Below are 21,768 nucleotides of genomic sequence, written 5' to 3'. Positions count from 1 at the left end.
GCCTCCAGTAATCCGGTCTCTCTGGCGCATTTTGAGCTTCCAAGTCTCCCATAATAATCGTCCAAGTCTCCCATAATAATCGTGTTACCACTTTTGCATTCTCGCTTCAGCTCAGCTTCCATTTCTTCATCGATAGCTTCGGTTTGCCCAGGTGGACGATAGTACAGGCCCATCTTTATCTCGGGTCCTTTCCTTCCCGGTATTTTAACCCATAGCATTCCAAATTGTTGGTTGTCGCTGCTGTGTCCACTCTGGTCGAGTGTATGCTTTCTTTTATGTATAGGGCTATTCCTCCTCCTTTCTGATCTGACCTGTCCTGGTGATAGAGTTTATACCCCGGCAGTGCTGTATCCCATTTGTTTTCTTCATTCCACCATGTTTCGGAGACCCCAATGATGTCTGTGTTCTCAGTTTTGGCCATGACTTCTAATTCCCCCATTTTGTTCCTTAGGCTCCTTGCATTAGTATATATGCAATTTAGGTCCTGGTATTTTTTTGTCTTCATTTCCTTTCGGTGTGCTTCAAACTTTATTTTCTTCTCCTGTGCTGCAACCCTTCTCTTCTGGGTTAGTCAACTCCTTTTTTTTTGCCCGTTGTTTCTTCCCAGCATTTTTCCCCCTTAGTATCTTCGCGGGATACCTTCTTCCGAATCGTCGACACTTGGTCGACTGTCGGCTTTCCCCTTCTTCTTAGTTTAAAGCCTGTTCCATTCCTCTCTGCATTCAAAGGGTGTGCACAGGACCCACAGAGGACCAATCAGACCCAGTCCAGCAGGGGCTTTTTGGTCACACAGAAGAATAATGAATAGTGTTCTTGTGCAAGGTCCTCGGAAGACAGCAAGACGTGCCAAGATAATAACAGCACAAGGCATGTTTCATAGCCATAGATGAGAAAGCTAGCTCTCCTTCACATTCATATGGCAGAGATAGTAAATATCCTTGGCTGTACACACACAGATCTTGTACACACATCCAGAATGCTTCAGAACAGCACAAGTGATTCTTGACCTAAGTTTCAGCCCTGCAGCTTCCAATAAGCAAAGCAGGAATCACACCCCTACAAAGCAATGTTGCAATAATCAATCCCCGACAGTACTAGGGTTTGCAAAACCCGTTTAAAGTCATAACCAAAAAGATACGAACAACCCCGCCCCCCCCCCCCCCCTTTTACAAAGCCACGTTAGGCTTTTTTATCACCGACCGCAGCAGCATTAGCTCCAACGCTCAATACCGCCGCAGCCAGCGAAAAAAAAAAAAAAAGCCTAATGCGACTTCGTAAAAGGGGGGGAAAGTTTGCTAAGCATTCTCAATTTAAAGTTATTTTTTTGTATTACCTGATACAAATATGGACGAATGTCAGCTGTGAATCCACTATCACACCCAGGCTCTTCACCTGAGTGGACAGTTGTATTGGAATGTCAAGAATGGTAATTACAGAATCAAAAACAGAGCCACATTCCTTTCACACCAACATTATGTTGGTCTTTGATATTCAACATCAACTTATTTTAAGATATCCAACCTTGTATCGCTCTCATATCATTAAGCCGATTCACGGTGTCTGTATAAGATATTTGAAAACTTGAATATTGTCTGTATATTTCCTATATGAAACATTCAATTTTTGCAGCATCTTATATACAGGAAGCAAATAAAAATTAAACAAAACTGCCGAAAGGGTAGACCCTTGTGGTGCACCTGTTCTCAAGGGATGCCGCTCAGAAAAACATCCACCCAACCATACTTCTTGCAGTCTACCTTTAAGAAAAGGCCTCAACCATGACCACATGCAATCTACTCGACAGTATATTGTGGTCGTAGGTATCAAACGCTGCAGATACTGTACATCTAAGAACACCACAAAAGACCTAATTCAATATACATCAAAACCACTACCAGTAATTGAATTGCAACATGATTTGCATATCATGTATTTTTTTGGTTCATAGACAATGGCGCGAAACACAAAAGCGCGCGCCGACAATTGAGCGCAGTGCGCGCCGCCGCGCCGCTCTAAATTACAGTTTTTAGGGGCTCCGACGGGGGTTTTTGTTGGGGAACACCCCCAGTTTACTTAATAGACATCGCGCCGGCGTTACAGGGGGTTTGTAACCCTCCACATTTTACTGTAAACTGAACTTTTTCCCTAAAAACAGGGAAAAAGTTAAGTTTTCAGTAAAATGTGGGGGGTTAACAGTGTTCCCGCTAAGCTGCGCTGGGGTGCGCTCACGCACAAAATATTACCTCGCAGCGCACAAGTTTCTCGTCACAGCGCACACAGTGTAGAGCACAGTTCTTCAACCGCCGGTCCGCAAACAAAATCTTGCCGGTCCGCGAAGGATTCGGTCCCCGCCGCAACGAAAGGCCGGCGTCAGCTGACTTGCAACTTCCTGTTGCAGTCGCTGTGCCGGGACTCCTGCCTTCGCCGGGACTCCTGCCTTCCACCGCGTTTGCCTCCTGCCTTGTCTCCGCACCTCCAGACCAGCAGCGGCAGCTGTGTATGCTTTTAACTTCGGCACAGAGCTGCCCCTAATCAATAGTTTAGCGCGGTTTCATAAGGCAGCCTCGGGGCCTTTGCTAGGCCGGCCCACATCGCATCATCGAAGCGGGCCGGCTATCAAAGGCCCCGAGGCTGCCTCATGAAACCGCGCTAAACTATTGATTAGGGGCAGCTCTGTGCCGAAGTTAAAAGCATACAGAGCTGCCGCTGCTGGTCTGAACTCTTGGGCCGCTGAAGGAGGGCAAAAAGCAGCTGTCCTGGAGGTTTCCCTTCCTCTCGCCTTTACAGGTTCCTTTTTTCCACCTTTTTTTTTTTCCTTCAAACGGCAACGGGCCCCAGCATCGACATCAATCAAGTAAGTTCCACTGTCAATCAAGCGGTTCTGCTCGGCCAAAGCTTCCCCTGTGACATGAGCCACCCTCAGGGGAAAGAAAGTGACCCACAAAGGTGAGGGGAAGGGGGGCAGATGATGGAAGTTGGGGGGGGGGAGAGAGAGAGAGAGAGAGAGAGAAGGGGCAGATGAGGGAATGGAGGAGATGAGAGAGAGAGAGAAGGGGACAGATGATGGAAGTGAGAAGAAGGGAGAGAGAGCAGAAGGCAGATGGATGTCAGTTGAGAAGGGAGAGCAGATGCTGAATGGAAGTGGGGAAAGAACACATACTGGATGGAAGGAGGAGATAAATAAAGGGGGAAGAAAATAGTAAGATAATGGAGGGGTGAGGGAAAGGGGTGACAAGCTGTGTGTAGACACAGTGAAAAGAGGGAAACGGGACTAAATAGTAAGAAAGAATTTAATTTAGATGGAGGCAGAAAATAGAGAAGGAAGACCAGAGAAGAAAAGGGAAGAGAGAGCAGAGAATGATCAGATCTGAGTGGAGGAAATGAGAAGACAGATATGCTAAAAACCACAGGGGGGAGGGAAGGATAGAGATGCCAGACCATGAGGGGAACAGAAGGAAGATGATGGATGCTAGACCAAATTGGGGGGTGGGGGGGGGCAGGAGGAGAGATGGCAGGGAAAGACAGACAGTGAATGGAAGGGGCAGATGCTGGACTGAAGAGACAGAGAAGGTTATCATGCTGCTGTACCGGGCCATGGTACGCCCTCACCTGGAGTACTGCGTCCAGCACTGGTACTTTAAGAAGGACACGGTACTACTCGAAAGGATCCAGAGAAGAGCAACTAAAATGGTTAAGGGGCTGGAGGAGTTGCCGTACAGCGAAAGATTAGAGAAACTGGGCCTCTTCTCCCTTGAGCAGAGGAGATTGAGAGGGGACATGATAGAAACATTCAAGGTACTGAAGGGAATAGACTTAGTAGCTAAGGCAGGGAGAACGAGAGGGCACTCTCTAAAGTTGAAAGGGGATAGATTCCATACAAACGTAAGGAAGTTCTGTGGTAGAAAGCAACATATTTATTTGGCTCATAACTTGCTGGCGCCCGATATTTTTAGCTCACAGTGAAAAAAGTTTGCTCACAACACCCGCCCGCTTAGAGGGAACACTGGTTACAACCCCCCACAACGCCCCCCACAACGCAGCGCAATGTCTATTAAGTAAAGTGGGGGGTTCCCCCCCACGCCCCCCCACACCCCTCATCGGAGCGCTAAAAACAGTAATTTAGAGCGGTGTGGCGGCGCGCGCTGCGTTCAATTGTCTGGGCGCGCCTTTGTCCCGGCGCGCTTTTGACCTGACACCATTTTTTTCTCTGGATATTTTCTGATGATATTAAGTTTTGAACTGCTTGATAGCTTTTCTTTTTTTTCTTTTTTAATTATTTATTTATCAAATATTTACATGTTATAAATCAAGTATCCACTTGTACAGAAAGTTGAAGAAAAGTAGGAAAATAATACTCAAAAGTAAAATACATGGTAATCAAGTAAAATAAAATAAAAATTTTTTTTAGCTTAAATTCAGCTCAAGTCCTCAAAATTAGATCCAAGAAGGATAAGGCGGACTTAGTAACAAATACTAACAACTATCAATTTAAATATTAGGAAAACAAGATCCCTTGGCTGAGGAAGGATATCATTATTCAAATGCACTTCACTTTGATTTTGATTTTCCTTCATCCAGCCGAGTTCCTACCAAAAAGGCTGTCAACTGGAATGGTTCAAAGAATACATATTTCTTCATATGGTATTGTATTACACATTTATAAGGGTGTCGAAGTAAAAAAGTCCCACCAAGAGATATAACTCCTGGTTTCAACAAAAGAAACTCTCGCCTTCTTCTCTGGGTTTCCCGTGCCAAGTCTGGAAACATTAATATTTTTTGTCCAAGAAATTCTTTCATTTTGTTTCTAAAGAACAATCTAAGCAACCAGTTTTTATCTGGGGCAAGAGCCACAGTAAGAAGCAGCTTGATAGCTTTTCAGCGTTTGATTTTTTTTTCTGCGTTGGTTTCCTTTTGACTTGTTCACCTGTGGATTACAACACTTTACAGTGACCCCTGATGCAGGCGTTTTGATTCGCCGAAACACAGTACTGTGTCGGGTCCACAGTCAATGTTTGTCCTTTTGTTTTGGAATAAAGTTTTTCTTATACTTTTTTACATTAGTGCAGTGTTCATTGTCCGTTCCCACTGTTTTCTGTGTGATATTAAGTTGTGTTACATCATAGCAACCCAATCACAGAGAGTCATGTCAAGGTCAGTTAGCGTGCATTGCTGTTGTACTGAACAAGTTCATGAAGCATGACCTGAAGACAATGGCACATCAAGGGGGGGGGGGGGGGGGGGGGAACACCCCAGGCTCCGTCTTTGCCGTGATGCATCAAAATTGCGCGCGGACAAAGGCAGGTGGATAATCGCGCGCAGGACATCAGCACGCCGGATTTAAACTTAATTTTAAAGTGTTCCGAGGGGGTGTGTGGAGGGGAACCCCCCCACTTAAGTTAGTAGTATTGCCGCTGCCGTTGGGGGGTGTTGGGGATGTGTGGGGTAGGGAACCTCCCACATTACAGAGGAAACTGAACTTTTCCCTAAAAAAATAGCGGAAAAGCCTGTTTCCTCTATAATGGGGGTTTTTCCTCCTCCCAAAAAACTTCCAATGGCAGTGCCAACCCTACTAACGGTGATCCCCCCCCATGTCCCCCCTCCCCCGGAAACTTTAAAATTAAGCTGATGTCCTGTGCGCGATTGTCTCGTGCGCTTCAGACTATGAAACGTCTTTGCGGGTGCGCCAGTGCCTCTCCTCTCCATCCCCCTGTGTACATCTTTAAATGCTCACCGTCACGAGCAGCATCTTCCCCTTGCTGCTCGCGCCGGCTCTGGCTTCCTTCTGAAGTCACTTCCTGGTCACGGGACCAAGACGTGATGTTGGAAGGGAGCCTAGGCAGGCATCAGCTCGCTCCAGTGAACTTTCCAAAAGACATGCAGGAGTGCCCATGCGGCAGGGAAAAGTGGGAGGGGGCACAGCACGGCGATGCCAGGCATTACCACCCTGGGCACCAACCTTTCTCACTACATCACTGCCTGAACACAATAACAACGTCATCCCAGAGAGCATTTTCTGTTCCTACTTACTGTGGCATGGTCAAAGTGGGGTTCATAGTGTCCTCCTATCCCATAATTCACTACCTGCAGATGCTCAGCATATGGCAGTTGGAGGTTCAAACCGGTGAGTGCTGCAATCCGGATGTCCAGTTTCCTGATCAGAGGGTCTGCTGTGTTCTTCAGCCAAGCACTAAAAAACACACGAAGAACAGCTTCACCCAAAGCTTCAACATGACAGGGAGGTGAAGATCCTGCCCTATAAATTTTGGAGGAAGCCTCGTCTGTGCAAAGGTAGAAACAGCAAAGGTTCTGCTCCAGTGAGGATTTGAATTCCTCAAACCCACACTCCACCAGACCCTCCCAAAAACTGAAACTATCATTCGCCTCTATAAAAGGTATATCCCGCGCAGGAAAACTCGGAACATCCCTCCCCTTTAGAACCACAGAACTCTGGAACAACCTCTCATCCCCACTCAGAAATTCAAGCTCCTTCCAATCCTTCCACAAACACTTGAAAACTTGGCTCTTTTCAAAAATCTAATCACCTCCCATTCTCTAGTATCCTGTCCCTCTCCATCTTCTTAGTCCCCTCTCCTATATCCTTTCATTGTAGTTCCTTTCCTCTTAACTCTGTAAACCGTGCTGAGCTCTGCGCTTGCAGAGATGGCGCGGTATACAAACCTAAGGTTTAGTTTAGTTAGTTTAGTTTAGTTAGTAAAGACTAGTAGAGTCTCTAATAAACTACTGGTCTTTGACTTTCTCGGCTTCTGGAACAAGAGAAATGCTCTTCTGACCAATAAAGTCTTTGGAGCAGAATTGTGATTGGTCTAAACCCCAGCCCTGTTTGGATTCTTTGGCTTCAGCTCCTGCTTCGTTCGTTACCATATCATAGACTGGGGAAGAGTCTTTGGCTCTGATACCCCAGCCATTCTACCGAGTTTCTGGAGGAAATCAAGGACTTTGGCTTGCCCAGTTGTGGAGGGCCATTTTTGAAAAAAACATCTAAGTCTAACTTGGACATTTTCAGCTGAACGTCCAAAGTTATTTTTGAATGTCAAACTGCTGGATGTCTAAATATGAATATATTTTTTAAATAATCTACTTAGACGTCTTGGCCACCAGGACATATAGCTTTATACCCTATTTTCAATCAGAAAAACACCCATGTTGAAAACGTCCTAATCCTGACCATTTGGACATGGGTGGGGCCAGCATAATAATGGACTGGCCACATATATATCCTGACAGAGCAATGGGACACCTTAGAGGGCAATGCTGTAAACTTTACGTAAAGGGTGCCAGCTGTATATCTCACCATAACCCTCTCAGAATTTATGGAGAGTCCCCCAAAACTCCCAAAACCTACTATACCCTCTTGTGTACCACCTCGATAGCACTTATGGATGCAGGTGGCACCTATATGACAGTATAGTAGGTTAAATGTAGTGGTTAGAATAGATTATGGGCCTGGGTCCTCCTCTCTAGGGTTCACTAGCCCACACACTAGGCTACTTAAGAAACCTGTGTGATGCTCTACTAGGCTTCACCATACCGGAACATCTAAGTTCCATCCAGGATGTCTTGCAAAATGTTCAATCATCGCTGCAAGATGTCCATGTCTTACCTGCCCTTGGGAATACCCAAAGCCCGCACAAAGCATGCCTCCACCATGCCCATCTCTTGCTCTGGATAAACAGAGGCTGGAACAACTCGCTAGATGTACAGAAAGATGGTTTCGACTATCGGCACTTGGACGTCCAAGTGCCGATTTAGGATGCTTTTTGGACATCTGTGTTTATTGATTGTGAGCCTGACAGTGCCAGGAAGAATAAGGAAGCAATGAGAAGTGACAGGGTTGAAGAGGATTCTGGACTTACTCTAAATTGGAACAGGGAACCAGCTCATCACTGCTGGAAACGGGATACTGGGCTAGATGGACTATTGGTCTGACCCAGTATGGCATGTTCTTATGTTACAATAATAAAGACCCCTAATTTCCCACTAAATATGAAAGAGTGCAACAAATATCATTAACTAACTGGAAGGGCCTCAGTAATAGAGCCTACGCAAGTCATAGACTCTGACCGTACAAGTCTGCGTGCTTCCCCGGCTCCTTAGCTCCAATCATCGGCAACCTTCCAGTCCCTTACCTCAACTAAAAGGATTTTAAATTTATTGCAAGTGAATTCCTAAAAAAATTTTTTATCTTTTTATTTAAATTTATTTCGAATAACTTATTCTAAAATATCAGCTTTCTAAAAATCTAAATTCTATAAATAGATGCACTATTTCCTTATGAGAGACTTAATTTAAACATCCAATATCCATGGACATTACTTAGCTTTCAAATACTATATCCCCAGCAATCTGCTTCAGACCATGCCAACGTGGGGATCCGAGTCAATATATTTCAGTAGCATGCTTGACTAACTGGCCCTGAAGCAGTGGGTTTAAATAAGTTTCCACGAAACGCTGGCCACGTTGGCATGGTCTGAAGCAGTTTGCTGGGGATATAGTATTTGAAAGCTAAGTAATTTCAATGGATATTGGATGTTTAAATTAAGTCTCTCATAAGGAAATAGTGCATCTATTTATAGAATTTAGATTTTTAGAAAGCTGATATTTTAGAATAAGTTATTTGAAATAAATTTAAATAAAAAGATAAAAAAATTTTTTAGGAATTCACTTGCAATAAATTTAAAATCCTTTTAGTTGAGGTAAGGGACTGGAAGGTTGCCGATGATTGGAGCTAAGGAGCCGGGGAAGCACGCAGACTTGTACGGTCAGAGTCTATGACTTGCGTAGGCTCTATTACTGAGGCCCTTCCAGTTAGTTAATGATATTTGTTGCACTCTTTCATATTTAGTGGGAAATTAGGGGTCTTTATTATTGTGAATATTATTCTCACTAAGGGATTTGAGTATAGTATGTTCTTATGTTAAACATTTTCTGGCTGCTCATCCTTATTATGGTATTTACCTTTCTTTACTGGGAAAGTTGCCCATTTAGACTTGGTTTTCCTATCTTTTAACCAGTTACCTTTTCCACCACCTTTTAATTTTCTAAGGAGTTTGTTACAAGCCATCATGGGATGTGAAGATGGACTGCAATTTGCCTCTAGAACAAGGTGTTGATACAGAAGAGTGTCCTGATCTCCTCCTTTGGGGTGGGGAATTGTTTTGTCTTCGTTTTGCAGGTGACTTGGCCACTGCTACACTGTACTCTTTACACTTCTTCTGACTTACAATGTAAAGGCAGCCATGAGACAATCAGAAGACGGTTGACTTGATGGACCTTTGCTCTTCTTCCTCTGTCAACAACCCTGCAGCTGTGACTATCATGGGAGATTCCTCCTTCCAGAAACATAATCCAAAGTAAACAGCTGGCTGTTGCCAATTAATATGCCCATAACATTAAGGGGATACCACAAATGAGAAATGTGAATGCACCCAGCTTGATGACTTCAAGATGTTGCGTTCAAAGCCCTCCTCTCCCCAAGTAATATAATACAGTATAATCCTTCTGTTCCTTCAGCCTTATGGCTTAGTTTTATATGGGAGATCCAAAAGAGAATAAGTAAATTAATTGTAATAATAAAAAAATACATTTGGTTTTAATTCTTAGGTCTTATTGTGGTTGTCTTCCCTCTTTGCTCTTCTCATGAAATCTTTGTTCTGCTCGGGATCACTGGGCTCTGGCTTGCGTCTCTCTAGCTCTGCCTTATACTCAAGCAACATTGATTCTCGGGAACAGCACGGACCACTCCCTTTCTGGAAAGGGCCTGTTATTTGCTTAGGATCACCAGTAATAAACCAAGAAGTAACCATAATGAAAGGAAATGCAGGATTCTACAAAGGCCATTGGACGCTACAGGTTTTCCTGCTTATGCCAAAGCTCCTGACTCTCCTATTAGCCCCATAGGTGACAATTTTCAAACTGTCAACTTCAAAGGATGCCCTCCAGTGATAGCACTGCAAGACTATTGCTAGGGGTCATGGCGGCCATTTTGAGTCTCAAGAGCCAGCTAGGCTACTCCATCCTGGCCCACTAGACCAATAGGTCTCACAAGTCCCGGTGATGGTAGGGGGGAGCAGAGGAGGGTTTCCTTGACACCTTGTGGGTGGGGCTTTGAATCAGTGGAAGGGCTTATTGGTGGAAGGTAACTGGGAAGGAGAGAGACTGGAGGATGCAATCAGGGGCAGAGGAATCAGGGAATGTTAAAAAAACATAAAAATAGCCTTACTGGGTCAGACCAAAGGTCCATTAAGCCCAGTAGCCCATTCCCACGGTGGCCAATCCAGGTCCCTAGTACCTGGCCAAAACCCAATCAGTAGCAACATTCCAGCATCTCAAAGAATAGCAAGATTTCGGAACCCCAATGAGAGCAACATTCCAAGAACATAAGAATTGCTGCTGCTGGGTCAGACCAGTGGTCCATCATGCCCAGCAGTCAGCTCACGCGGCGGCCCTCTGGTCAAAGACCAGCGCCATGAGACTAGCCCTACCTGCATACATTCCAGTTCAGCAGGAACTTGTCGAGCTTGGTCTTGAATCCCTGGAGGGTGTTTTCCCCTATGACAGACTCCGGAAGAGCATTCCAGTTTTCTACCACTCTCTGGGTGAAGAAGAACTTCCTCATGTTCATACGGAATCTATCCCCTTTCAATTTTAGAGAGTGCCCTCTCGTTCTCCCTACCTTGGAGAGAGTGGACAACCTGTCCTTTTCCACCAAGTCTATTCCCTTCAGTACCTTGAAAGTTTCAATCATGTCCCCTCTCAATCTCCTCTGTTCGAGGGAGAAAAGGCCGAGGTTCTCTAATCTTTTGCTGTACAGCAACTCCTCCAGCCCCGTAACCATCTTAGTCACTCTTCTCTGGACCCTTTCGAGTAGTACCATGTCCTTCTTCATGTACGGCGACCAATGCTGGATGTAGTACTCCAGGTGAGGGCGCACCATGGCCCGGTAGAGCGGCATGATAACCTTCTCCGATCTGTTCATGATCCCCCTAGCATTCTGTTTGCCGCCGCCGCACATTGTCGATCAGAACTCCCAAGTCTCTTTTCTGGGAGATCTCTCCAAGTACCGCCCTGGACATCCTGTATTCGTGCAAGAGATTTTTGTTACCTACATGCATCACTTTACACTTATCCACGTTGAACCTCATCTGCCACATCGATGCCCATTCCTCGAGCCTGATTAAGTCACATTGCAGATCTTGGCAATCCCCCTGCGTCTTCACTACTCTGAACAACTTCGTATTATCCAAAAATTGAATCACCTCGTACCAGAGCTGAGATTGTGATGTCATAATGCCTCATTCCACGGTGCCTCAGAGCCAACCTCAGCAATGATGTTATAATGACTTGATTGTACTATACTTGGTGGGGGAACACTGCAGCAGATTTTTGCTTCATTATGCTTGGGCCTGCACCACAATCCCTGCATGTAGCACAGAGCCATGCAGTAATGGTCTGGCAGAGGCTACACATGCCCCCCTGCACATGCTTTGCATATACCATCGTACCGTGCACCAGTTTCTGCAACTAATGCACAGTAAATGCAAACCCTTATGCAGCTTAGAAAAAGAGCCCTTTAGATGGGCTCTCTGAGCCTTCAGGTACAAAGTCCCCCTGGGTGGTTCATTCCTTGATGGGTACCTAGCTACTGAAGTTCTCTGTCTTGTTTCTTCAGCCTTAATCTTGATAGTCTGTTTCCCCTTACTTTTGTCCTGGCAGGCTGCAGAGCTGGTTCCCTGATCCAAGTCTCACTTTTCCACGGAGAAACCTGGACACATGGCCCCGCCCCCTTCCACCTCCAGTCCCACCCCCTTCCACCTCCTGCCTCACCCCCACAAAGCCTCGTCTTTCTTTTCTGACCTCCGGGCCCATCTGGAATTCTCTCCATTTGCCTTTGAGGGATTGTCTAGCCGCTGTCACCTCCCATGTAGCCTTATAATTGGCAAGCTACTTCCTCCCTCCCAGGGAACTTTGGGAATTTACCCTAACCTTACAGGCAGGTTGAAAAGACTACCCTCAAACCCATGTTGTCTGTTGACATTCTCTCTTCCCAGGAAGATTTCTATGGGAGCCCTCTGCTCTCTGTGATGAGACATAAACCTTGTCACAGTTCTGTGTATTTCTTACCTTTTGCTGATGCGGTACTCCGCTGCTACCTGCTTCTCTTCTGAGGCAACCACTGACCTCTGCAACTAAAGGGAAAAAACAAACAAGAGGAATCAGAGGGAAGGCTTCCAGGTCAGCTGCAGGCCGCGTGCAGGAGCCTTTGCTCACAGCTTTAAGAAGAGAAGTGCAGCTGGGAGGAGGCAGCCAGCCAGTGGAGGTAAACACCCACGGGAGGGAGGGAGGGAGGGAGGGAGGGAGCCACAAATTTGGGAAGGACGACAAAGGGCACCTTGGGACACGGAAGGGATGGAAGAGGGGGTGCATTGGCACAGGAAGGGGTGAGGCAGGACCCCGGTTTGTAAATACAAGTCCGACGTAAGCCGGACGTTCTTAACCTGGAGATTGTCTATATGGCTATGCTTTGATTGTAATTTGAACAGTACCATCTATTATATTATCATGCATTGTAACACCTTTTCAGAAGCTCATGTAAACTGCTCTGAATTGACTCCCCAGTCATTAGTAGCAGTATTGAAGCTTTCAATGAACACTATTTAGCAATGGCACACAATTTAATACCTGACTCCGAGAGGGCTAAGCTAACTGCAAAATGAAAGCTGTATTCATGAGATGGGCTCACAGGTACATTGTTCCTGTGAGCCCAACACATTCCACCACACCTCTATTTACCAAACCAAAATACACACTTTTTCAGAGATTCATATTCACACCACACATATCTTTTCTCAAACAAAACACAGACACATCACAGCGGCAGTAGAAAAGGTTCAAAGAAGAGCGACCAAGATGGTTAAGGGGATGGAACTCCTCTCGTATGAGGAAAGACTAAAACAGTTAGGGCACTTCAGCTTGGAGAAGAGACGGCTGAGGGGGAGATAGGATTGAAGTCTACAGAATCCTGAGTGAAGTAGAACGGGTACAAGTGGATCGATTTTTCACTCCGTCAAAAATTACAAAGACTAGGAGACACTTTTAAAACCAATAGGAGAAAATTTTTTTTCACTCAGAGAATAGTTAAGCTCTGGAATGGATTGCTAGAGGTTGTGGTAAGAGCAGATAGCGTAGCTGGTTTTAAGAGAGGTTTGGACAATTTCCTGAAGGAAAAGTCCATAGTCTGTTATTGAGAATGACATGGGGAAAGCCACTGCTTGCCCTGTATTGGTAGCACGGAATATTGCTACACCTTGTGTTTTGGCCAGGTACTAGTGACCTGGATTGGCCACCGTGAGAACGGGCTACTGGCCATAATGGACCATTGGTCTGACCCAGTAAGGCTATTCTTATGTTCTTACATAAGCCAACTATAGGACAATCAAGCCATTGTGACATCACTGATGAGGTTGTCTCTGAGGCATTATGACATCACAATCTCAGCTCTGGAATGTTGCTGTCATTGGGGTTCCGGAATCTTGCTATCCTTTGAGATGCTGGAATGTTGCTACTCCTTGGGTTTTGGCCAGGTACTAGTGACCTGGATTGGCCACCGTGAGAACGGGCTACTGGGCTTGATGGGCCTTTGGTCTGACCCAGTAAGGCTATTCTTATGTTCCAACGTGTGCCAAGCATAAGACAATCAAGCCATTGTGACATCACTGCTAAGGTTGGCTCTGAGGCTCTGTGGAATGAGGCATTATGACATCACAATCTCAGCTCTGGAATGTTGCTCTCATTGGGGTTCCGGAATCTTGCTATTCTTTGGGATGCTGGAATGTTGCTACACCATGGGTTTTGGCCAGGTACTAGTGACCTGGATTGGCCACCGTGAGAACAGGCTACTGGGCTTGATGGACCATTGGTCTGACCCAGTATGGCTGTTCTTATGCTCTTATGTGTGCCATGTATAGGACAATCAAGCCATTGTGACATCACTGCTGAGGTTGGCTCTGAAGCATTATGACATCACAATCTCAGCTCTGGAATGTTGCTCTCATTGGGGTTCCGGAATCTTGCTATTCTTTGAGATGCTGGAATGTTGCTACTCCTTGGGTTTTGGCCAGGTACTAGAGACCTGGATTGGCCACCGTGAGAACGGGCTACTGGCCATAATGGACCATTGGTCTGACCCAGTAAGGCTATTCTTATGAATTTTTGAGTATATTCATACAATGGGGGCTTATAGTTAGTTCTACAAGGAGATGGGGAGGAAGGGAAATGAACACTATATTACCTAGCACATTTGGTTGTTTGATACATTTACCATGGTTCTTTGGTGTGGTTCATAAAATTCACTATAGTGAACACTATGTGATTTCACATTTATATCAATAAACAGATCTCAAATAAAAAGGAAAGTCTCCTCAGAGAAAGAACCTGATAATTATAGGTTCAATGTGTCTCTTATTAAGCCATGCATAAACAATGTGAGACAGTTAGACCTTTCTTGAGTTCACACTGAGATCCCTAAGCAATATGGATGCCTGTGAAATCAATGCTGCATTCATTTCTCAGCTCTGGAATGGGAAAAGAGGCCCCTCCTCTTCCCTCCCCCTCCTCTTTCCAACTGGTCTTGCAACAATGGGGCCTATGTAAAACGGTAATGAGTGAATTCCTGAATCGGTAAGGGTAGGTGGAAGGTATGCACATGTTTCGGATTTCTGTAAAACGTTACACCCACCCCTAACAAATCAAATTGTGGACAATTTTCAGTCGTTTGTTGTATAGTTGTACAAGGTAGCTGTGCATTTTTGTTCTTTTTTTTTTAATCAATAAATGTTTATTGAAAAAGTTTTGAGAAAATTATACAAACCAGAATATAAATATCAGGGACATCAACAGATAGGAGAGCAAGCATATAAAAGGTTCCCAAGTCACAGAATGCTCCCCCAGCAGTACAAACAGCAGAAATCTCTCCCAACAGAACCCAAACAGCCCCCAATACTTATCATCAATCAGAACTCCACAATACCCCCCCCCCCCCCCCGCCCCATCTTACCAACTGTATTACCCTCAGAGAGGGACTCCCTGTGGTTTCTTCAGGGAAGTCCCCCTGGACACAATCCCTCCCCCCCCCAGAAAAAAGCTCAGTGTAAAGATTCGAGTTTTTCTATTATTCTCGTCCAAGTCCTGGTGTAAGTATAATAATACCCATGTCGCTTTGCAATAGATAATTCCATTTGAACAATAAACTGAAGCTTCAAAGTCCAATCCAAATGAGTAGGTGCCAGTCCCTGTTTCCAATGGGCAGCAATCAAGCATTTTGCTGCCGCCAAACCCCAACGTCGGAGCTTTGTCTGCCAAGAATACAGACTAACATTATAAAGGCCTAATAAACATCCCTGTGGAGAAAAAGGCAAGAAAATCTGTAACAATTGTGATAAACATCCCACAACAGTCCTCCAAAAGGGCTTTAGAACTGGACAATCCCACCATATATGTAAAAAGGTCCCCCTATCCACTCCACATCTCCAACATAAGGCAGATACTGTAGGAAACATACGATGGAGACGGACAGGTGTGTAATACCAGCGCATGGTTACTTTATAGGCATTTTCCTTAATAAGTGCACAAGAAGAGGCTTTTCCCACTTCGATATGAATTCTAAACCACTCCTCAACAGAAAAGGTACAGTGCAAGTCTACCTCCCAAGCCCGTTGATAGAGAGCCGGAAAGGAAAAGGAGCCCCGAATATATTGGTAAAGAACAGAAATGGGTTTAGGTAAGTTCCGAAGAGTGACCCACAAGTGAGCGAAGGGATCTAGAGATTGAATGGGTCCCCTATCCCACTTTTGAGAGTGAAGGAAATGACGTATCTGAGAATAAGCCAAAAAGTCTCCCCTGGGCAAATCAGCACTAATCTGGAAGGTTTCAAAAGACACCAGGACCCCCTTCTGAAGCACATCTCGAAAGGTAGACAACCCCAACCGTTCCCACCGCACAAACACAGAACTCTCCCCACCCGCCGGGAACATAGGCTCACCGCGCACCGCACCAAGAATCGAGGGGCCTACCCCAGCCCCCCAACGCCGTTTAGTAACCCCCCACACTCTCAGAAGATGTTCCAAAAATGGATTTCCTGGGACCGCCAGTCGCTCAAGATCAATAGAGGAGGACCAAAGCCAACGTTTCAAACATGGGCGTCCCACAAAATGTTGTTCAATACGCACCGCCAACTTAAAATCAGCAATCTCCCAATCCAATAATAGCCGCAGCTGTGCAGCTCGGTAGTACCACAATAAATTAGGTACCGCGCGTCCCCCTCTATCCCTAGCTGCCCACAAAGCAGCTCTAGAGATACGAGGAGATTTCCCCTGCCAAATAAAGCGAAAAAACAAAGCGTGTAATTGCTTCAACACCAATTGTGGGACTGCGACCGGCAACGTTTGAAAGAGAAAGAGCAACCGGGGTAGGACATTCATTTTCAACACTGCAATGCGACCCCACCAAGACAACCAAAACCCATTCCAGCGTTGAATATCAGTCCTAACTTGTTGAATAATTCTAGCATAGTTAGTTGTATACAATTGAGTTAGATCGGTCGGTAAACGAATTCCCAGATAGCGAATGACCCCAGGAGCCCAGCGAAAAGGAAACCGGACAGCTAAATGACGCTGATCCTCCTCCCCCAGGGTTACATTCAACAATTCAGATTTATCCATGTTTACCGTGAACCCCGAAAGCTGCCATATTCTAAAAAGAGATCAACTAAGAGTGGTAACGAGTCTTCCGGGTCCCTAACATACAATAACACATCATCAGCAAAGAGTGCAATACGATGTTCAATATCTCCTACTCGTAACCCCATCAAGTCACCATGTTCCCGAATACGAATGGCCAGAGGTTCCATAGAAAGGGCAAACAACAGAGGAGATAAAGGGCACCCCTGTCGAGTACCCCTCGCAATGGAAAAAAAGTCACTATAAATCCCATTAATACACACAGTAGCTTTTGGAGCTGCATAAAAGGCCTGTACCCATGCCAAAAAGAAAACTCCCAACCCCATCTTCGACATCACCTGCCATAAAAAAGTCCAATCAACCTGATCGAAAGCCTTCTCGGCATCAATCGACAGAAAAGCTACTTTAGCAGATGTCCGCTGAGCAGCCCACATAAGGTGTAAAGTGCGTCTAATATTATCACCTACCCGTCTATTATGCACAAATCCAGATTGATCCAAGTGTACCAAAGACGGCAATACCTTCCCCAACCGAAGGGCCAACACTTTAGCAAGGATTTTCGCATCAGTATTTAATAACGAAATCGGTCGGTAAGACCCGCAGCCCATCGGATCTTTGTTTGGTTTAAGTAGGACCGAAATCCCAGCCTCCCCCATGGTGGACGGCAACGAAGAGCCATCCCTCACCCCGTTCGCAACCCGAACCAGCAATGGAGCCAGGACCTCCCGGAAAAGTTTATAAAACTGATTAGTATAGCCATCCAAGCCCGGCGATTTCCCTAACTTCAACTCAGCAATGACTCCCAAGACCTCCCCTAACTCTATAGGCTCATTGAGCAATTCCCTGTCCTCATCCGAAAGTCGAGGAAGCCGCATCTGTGAAAGGTATTGTTCCATAACAGCCGGATCTCGCCCCTGTGAGGGTCTGTATAAATCAGAATAAAATTTAAGAAAATCTGATCTAATATCTGAGTCAGTCCGATGCACCGTCCCTCCTGCATCCCGTATCTGAGTAATAGCCGCTCTCGCCTGTTTGAGCTTAATCAACCGAGCCAAGCGAGATCCAGGTGTATTATTATATTCATAGACCGATTGCCGCAAACGTGTCCTCAAAAACTCATATTCCTCCATCTGCAGTAGGGAGAGCTCCGCCCGTGCCTTAACTAATTGTTCATATATTAAGGGGTCCTGGTGTCTCTGGTGCAGCCTCCCCAACCGTTCCAATTGTTCCCTTAACCTCAGGTTGCGCTGAGCCCTGAAGCGCTTACGACGAGCACCCCATTTGATAAAGATACCCCGTATTACCACCTTCAGGGCATCCCACAATATTGCATCAGTAACCGTAGCATTGTCATTAATCTGAAGGTATTGGTCCACAGTATCATACACCTCCCGGACCACAGCTGGATCTTTCAATAGAGATTCATTAAGTCTCCAGAAACGGCATCCCTCCCCTGTCCAGTACCCCACACTAGTTACCCACACAGGCGCATGATCAGAAATTTGAATAGGTCCAATTTCCGCCTGGCGAATCCCTCCCCACGAATTGCGGTGGACCAACAACCCATCTATGCGTGCGTATGATTTATGTGCATGTGAGTAGTGGGTATAAGTGCGTTGTGTAGGATGCAACAACCTCCAGCTATCCACCAAGCCCAGAGAAGAGAATAGAGACAGTAAAGCCCGTCTAGCAGCCCTGGACGGAGACCTAGTCCCACCCCCAGAATGATCCAGAGTAACATCAGGTGTAACATTAAAATCCCCCCCGAGATACACCGACCCCTTTGCAAAACTAACCAGTTCTTCTTTGATAGACCCAAAATAGCTAGCTTGACCCTTATTGGGGCCGTACAAATTGATAAGGGTAATTGTACAACCCTGCAACGTAGCCACAAGAGCCAAACATCTCCCTGCACCATCCCTATAGACATGATCGACCACCAACCCCAAGCCCTTTCGTACCAGAATGGCCAAACCCCCCACCTTCCTCCCTGGGGTCGACCCCTGGTGGGTCCAAATCTGATCATAATAGCGTGATTTTAAGACCCCCACATCTCGAGGCCTCAAATGTGTTTCCTGAAGTAAACAAACATCCCATTGCATGCGATTCAATTCCTTAGCCACAATACTACGCTTCCCATGACTATTAAGTCCATTAACATTCCACGAACCTATAGTAAACAGCTTCTCCTCTACCCTCCCCCTCCCCCCCCTCCCACCTGAACTCCCCCCCCCCCCCCCCCCCCGCCCCCCCACCCCTACGCTGCTTCGAACCCTGTAGATTAGGATTCGCCAGCTGACAGAAAGTGCTATCCCTCCCAAAGGCATGTATCCCACTTTCAGAAGCATTGAATCCCCCAAAGCGTAATACCACACACTTATATTCCAAACGCCACCCTTCCCCCCCCCACCTACGTTCAAATCTCAAACATTCCCCACACTCACCAAGCCCCTTTCAACCCCGCCAAATACCCCCCCTGTCTCCCAACATCAAACAATTATGAACCAGTACAACATTTCCTGGAATAAAATACAGTGCGTTAAAGAAAGTCATACAACAGTGTGAGCTCAGAAAGCCCCCAGAATCTCCAACACCACCGAACATATGTATGCAGGCTCCACGAAAGCCAAGGGATCAACTCCCTCCCTGCAAAAGCAGGGCAATGTCCAAGCTCAGTCAGGAGGGAGGTTTCGCTGGTTTCTTCCCGGACCGCAATGCCGTGCTCCATGAGGCACCCTGTGCTGATGTAGATGCTACTGCAGGGGGCCGATCTTCCACTTGCGATGTCCCGCATCCCAAGGCTCGCATCTCCGCCCAGGCTTCCGACACTGTACTCACCCTCCGGGATGCCCCATTAACAGTCATCCACATCCCAAAGGGGAAAAGCCAGCGGTATTTATGGCCCCCAGTGCGCAGGGCAGAGGTGACATCTTTGAATGCCCTGCGCTTCTGCAATGTAGACCACGCTAGGTCTTGAAATACACCCACCGCCATATCCTTCCACCGGAGTGTGGCCTGTCGCCGGCCAGCCAGCAAGATCCGTTCCTTCAATGTGAATTCTCCAAAGCACGCAATGATATCACGCGTGTTCTGAGCTCGTGCAGCTCCCAGACTGCGGTGGGCCCGCACCAGAATCATATTATCAGGCAGGTCAGCCCCATCAGCTCTCAACAAATGCTCACAGAAGTCCCGTACCACCGCCTTGCAATCCTTGTACTCCTCCGTTTCAGGGATGCCCTTAAAGCGTAGGTTGCAGTGCCGTGACCTATTTTCCAGATCTTCAACTTGAGTCTGGAGGTCCCGCAGTTCAGAGGACAGGCGAGCCGAATCTTCTGTGGTAGTTGTCACCACCGTATTCAGGGTAGCCACGTGGTCTTCTGTTGCTGTTACTCTGGCTCCCAGCTCGCCGACCTCTGCCCGCAGCTCCGCTATCGCCGCTCTCACATCACTCCGCACCCCATTAATATCTGCCTTGAGCTCCTTAAACCATTCTGTTATAGACTTCTGGGGCGCATCACCAATCTCTCTCCTCTGATCGGGGATACCCTCATCTTCCGACTCCGATTGAGTCGCTGGTCCGGTCGCCATTTTTTTTTTCTCTCTGTCCCCCATGCTGCCCGCCGCCTCCGGAGCCGATTTCTCCGGCGGATCGCCGAAGAACTTAAATTTTTCCAGGCGCTTTCGAGTGGCCATAGAAAAGGGAGCCGGTGCAGGCGAAGGTGGTGGCAAAAACGCGCACTTTGGAAGCGCCAAGCGCTATTATACACAGAAGCCCGACGGAGCTCCTGTTTTACTCAGCCATTTGCGAGATGACGTCACTTCCGTCTCCTGCATTTTTGTTCTTGTCTTCCTCGTTACTGTGACATCACTATGTGGAGACACAGCCCCACTGTGATGTAATAAGCGCATGCCCAGATGCAGAGATGCATTTGCACCATGACATCATAGCACTCCATACACGGAGACACTACCTGCCATCACATCACTGCATGCCCACATGCAGGTTTCGATAAATTCCTAAAAGGGAAGTCCATAGGCTGTTATTGAGATGGTTTGGGGAAGGCCACTGCTTATTCCTAGGATAAGCAGCATAAAATCTATTATACTACTTGGGATCTAGCTAGGGACTTGGGACCAGGGTTGGCCACGGTTGAAAATAGGATACTGGGCTTGATGAACCTCCAGGGATTCAAGACAAAGTTAGCCAAGTTCCTGCTAAACTGGAACGTACGCAGGTGAGGCTGGACTCATTTAGAGCACTGCTGGGCATGATGGACCCAGCAGCGGCAATTCTTATGTTCAGTCTGTCCCAGCATGGCAGCTCTTATAGAAATATAGGGCTCCTTTTATCGAGCCGCCCTAGCGGGGTTAACACGTGCAACTTTTCATCATGTGTTAACCCCCGCGTTGGCCTTAAAACTACCGCCTGCTCAAGGGAGGCGTTAGCAGCTAGAGCAGCCGGCGGTTTAGCGCGGGGTATTACACGCGTTAAACCACTAGCGCGACTTGATAAAAGGAGCCATCGAAACAAGATGGCAGATAAAGGCCAAATGGCCCATCCAGTCTGCCCCATCCACAGTAACCATTATCTCTTTCTCTCTCCGAGAGATCCCACATGCCTATCCCAGGCCGTCTTGAATTCAGACACAATCTCTGCCTCCACTACCTCTTCCAGGAGACTGTTCCACGCATCTACCACCCTTTCTGTAAAAAAGCATTTCCTTAGATTACTCCGGAGCCTATCACCTCTTAACTTCATCCTGTGCCCTCTCATTCCAGAGCTTCCTTTCAAATGAAAGAGACTCGACTCATGTGCATTTATGCCTTGTAGGCATTTAAACGTCTCTTACCATATCTCCCCTCTCCCTATTGGCTAAGGTTCTTACCATTTGCATCTTCTCTTCCTATAGGCTAAGGCTCTGTGCACCTGCATTGTGAGGTCATAGAGCTGCCCATCCGCAGTAACCATGATCTCTTTCTCTGAGAGATCCCACGGGCCTATCCCAGGCCCTCT

General features: G+C 46.5%; 1 protein-coding gene across 1 annotated transcript in view; it reads right to left on the bottom strand.

The window, feature by feature from the left end:
• Positions 1-21,768, bottom strand: part of P4HA3 (prolyl 4-hydroxylase subunit alpha 3) — an 88,419-nt gene that overhangs the window by 20,282 nt on the left and 46,369 nt on the right. The window contains exons 8-9 of the mRNA XM_033947531.1: positions 12,142-12,206; positions 6,028-6,187 (exon numbers count right to left, since the gene is read on the bottom strand). Coding sequence (XP_033803422.1) covers positions 6,028-6,187; positions 12,142-12,206 — 225 coding nt within the window. The remainder of the gene's footprint in view (positions 1-6,027; positions 6,188-12,141; positions 12,207-21,768) is intronic.

The sequence above is a fragment of the Geotrypetes seraphini genome, chromosome 6 (assembly GCF_902459505.1).
Source record: "Geotrypetes seraphini chromosome 6, aGeoSer1.1, whole genome shotgun sequence".
Classification (NCBI taxonomy): Eukaryota; Metazoa; Chordata; class Amphibia; order Gymnophiona; family Dermophiidae; genus Geotrypetes; species Geotrypetes seraphini.
Note: the sequence above shows the minus strand (reverse complement) of the source record. Positions and strands in the feature narration are given on the sequence as shown.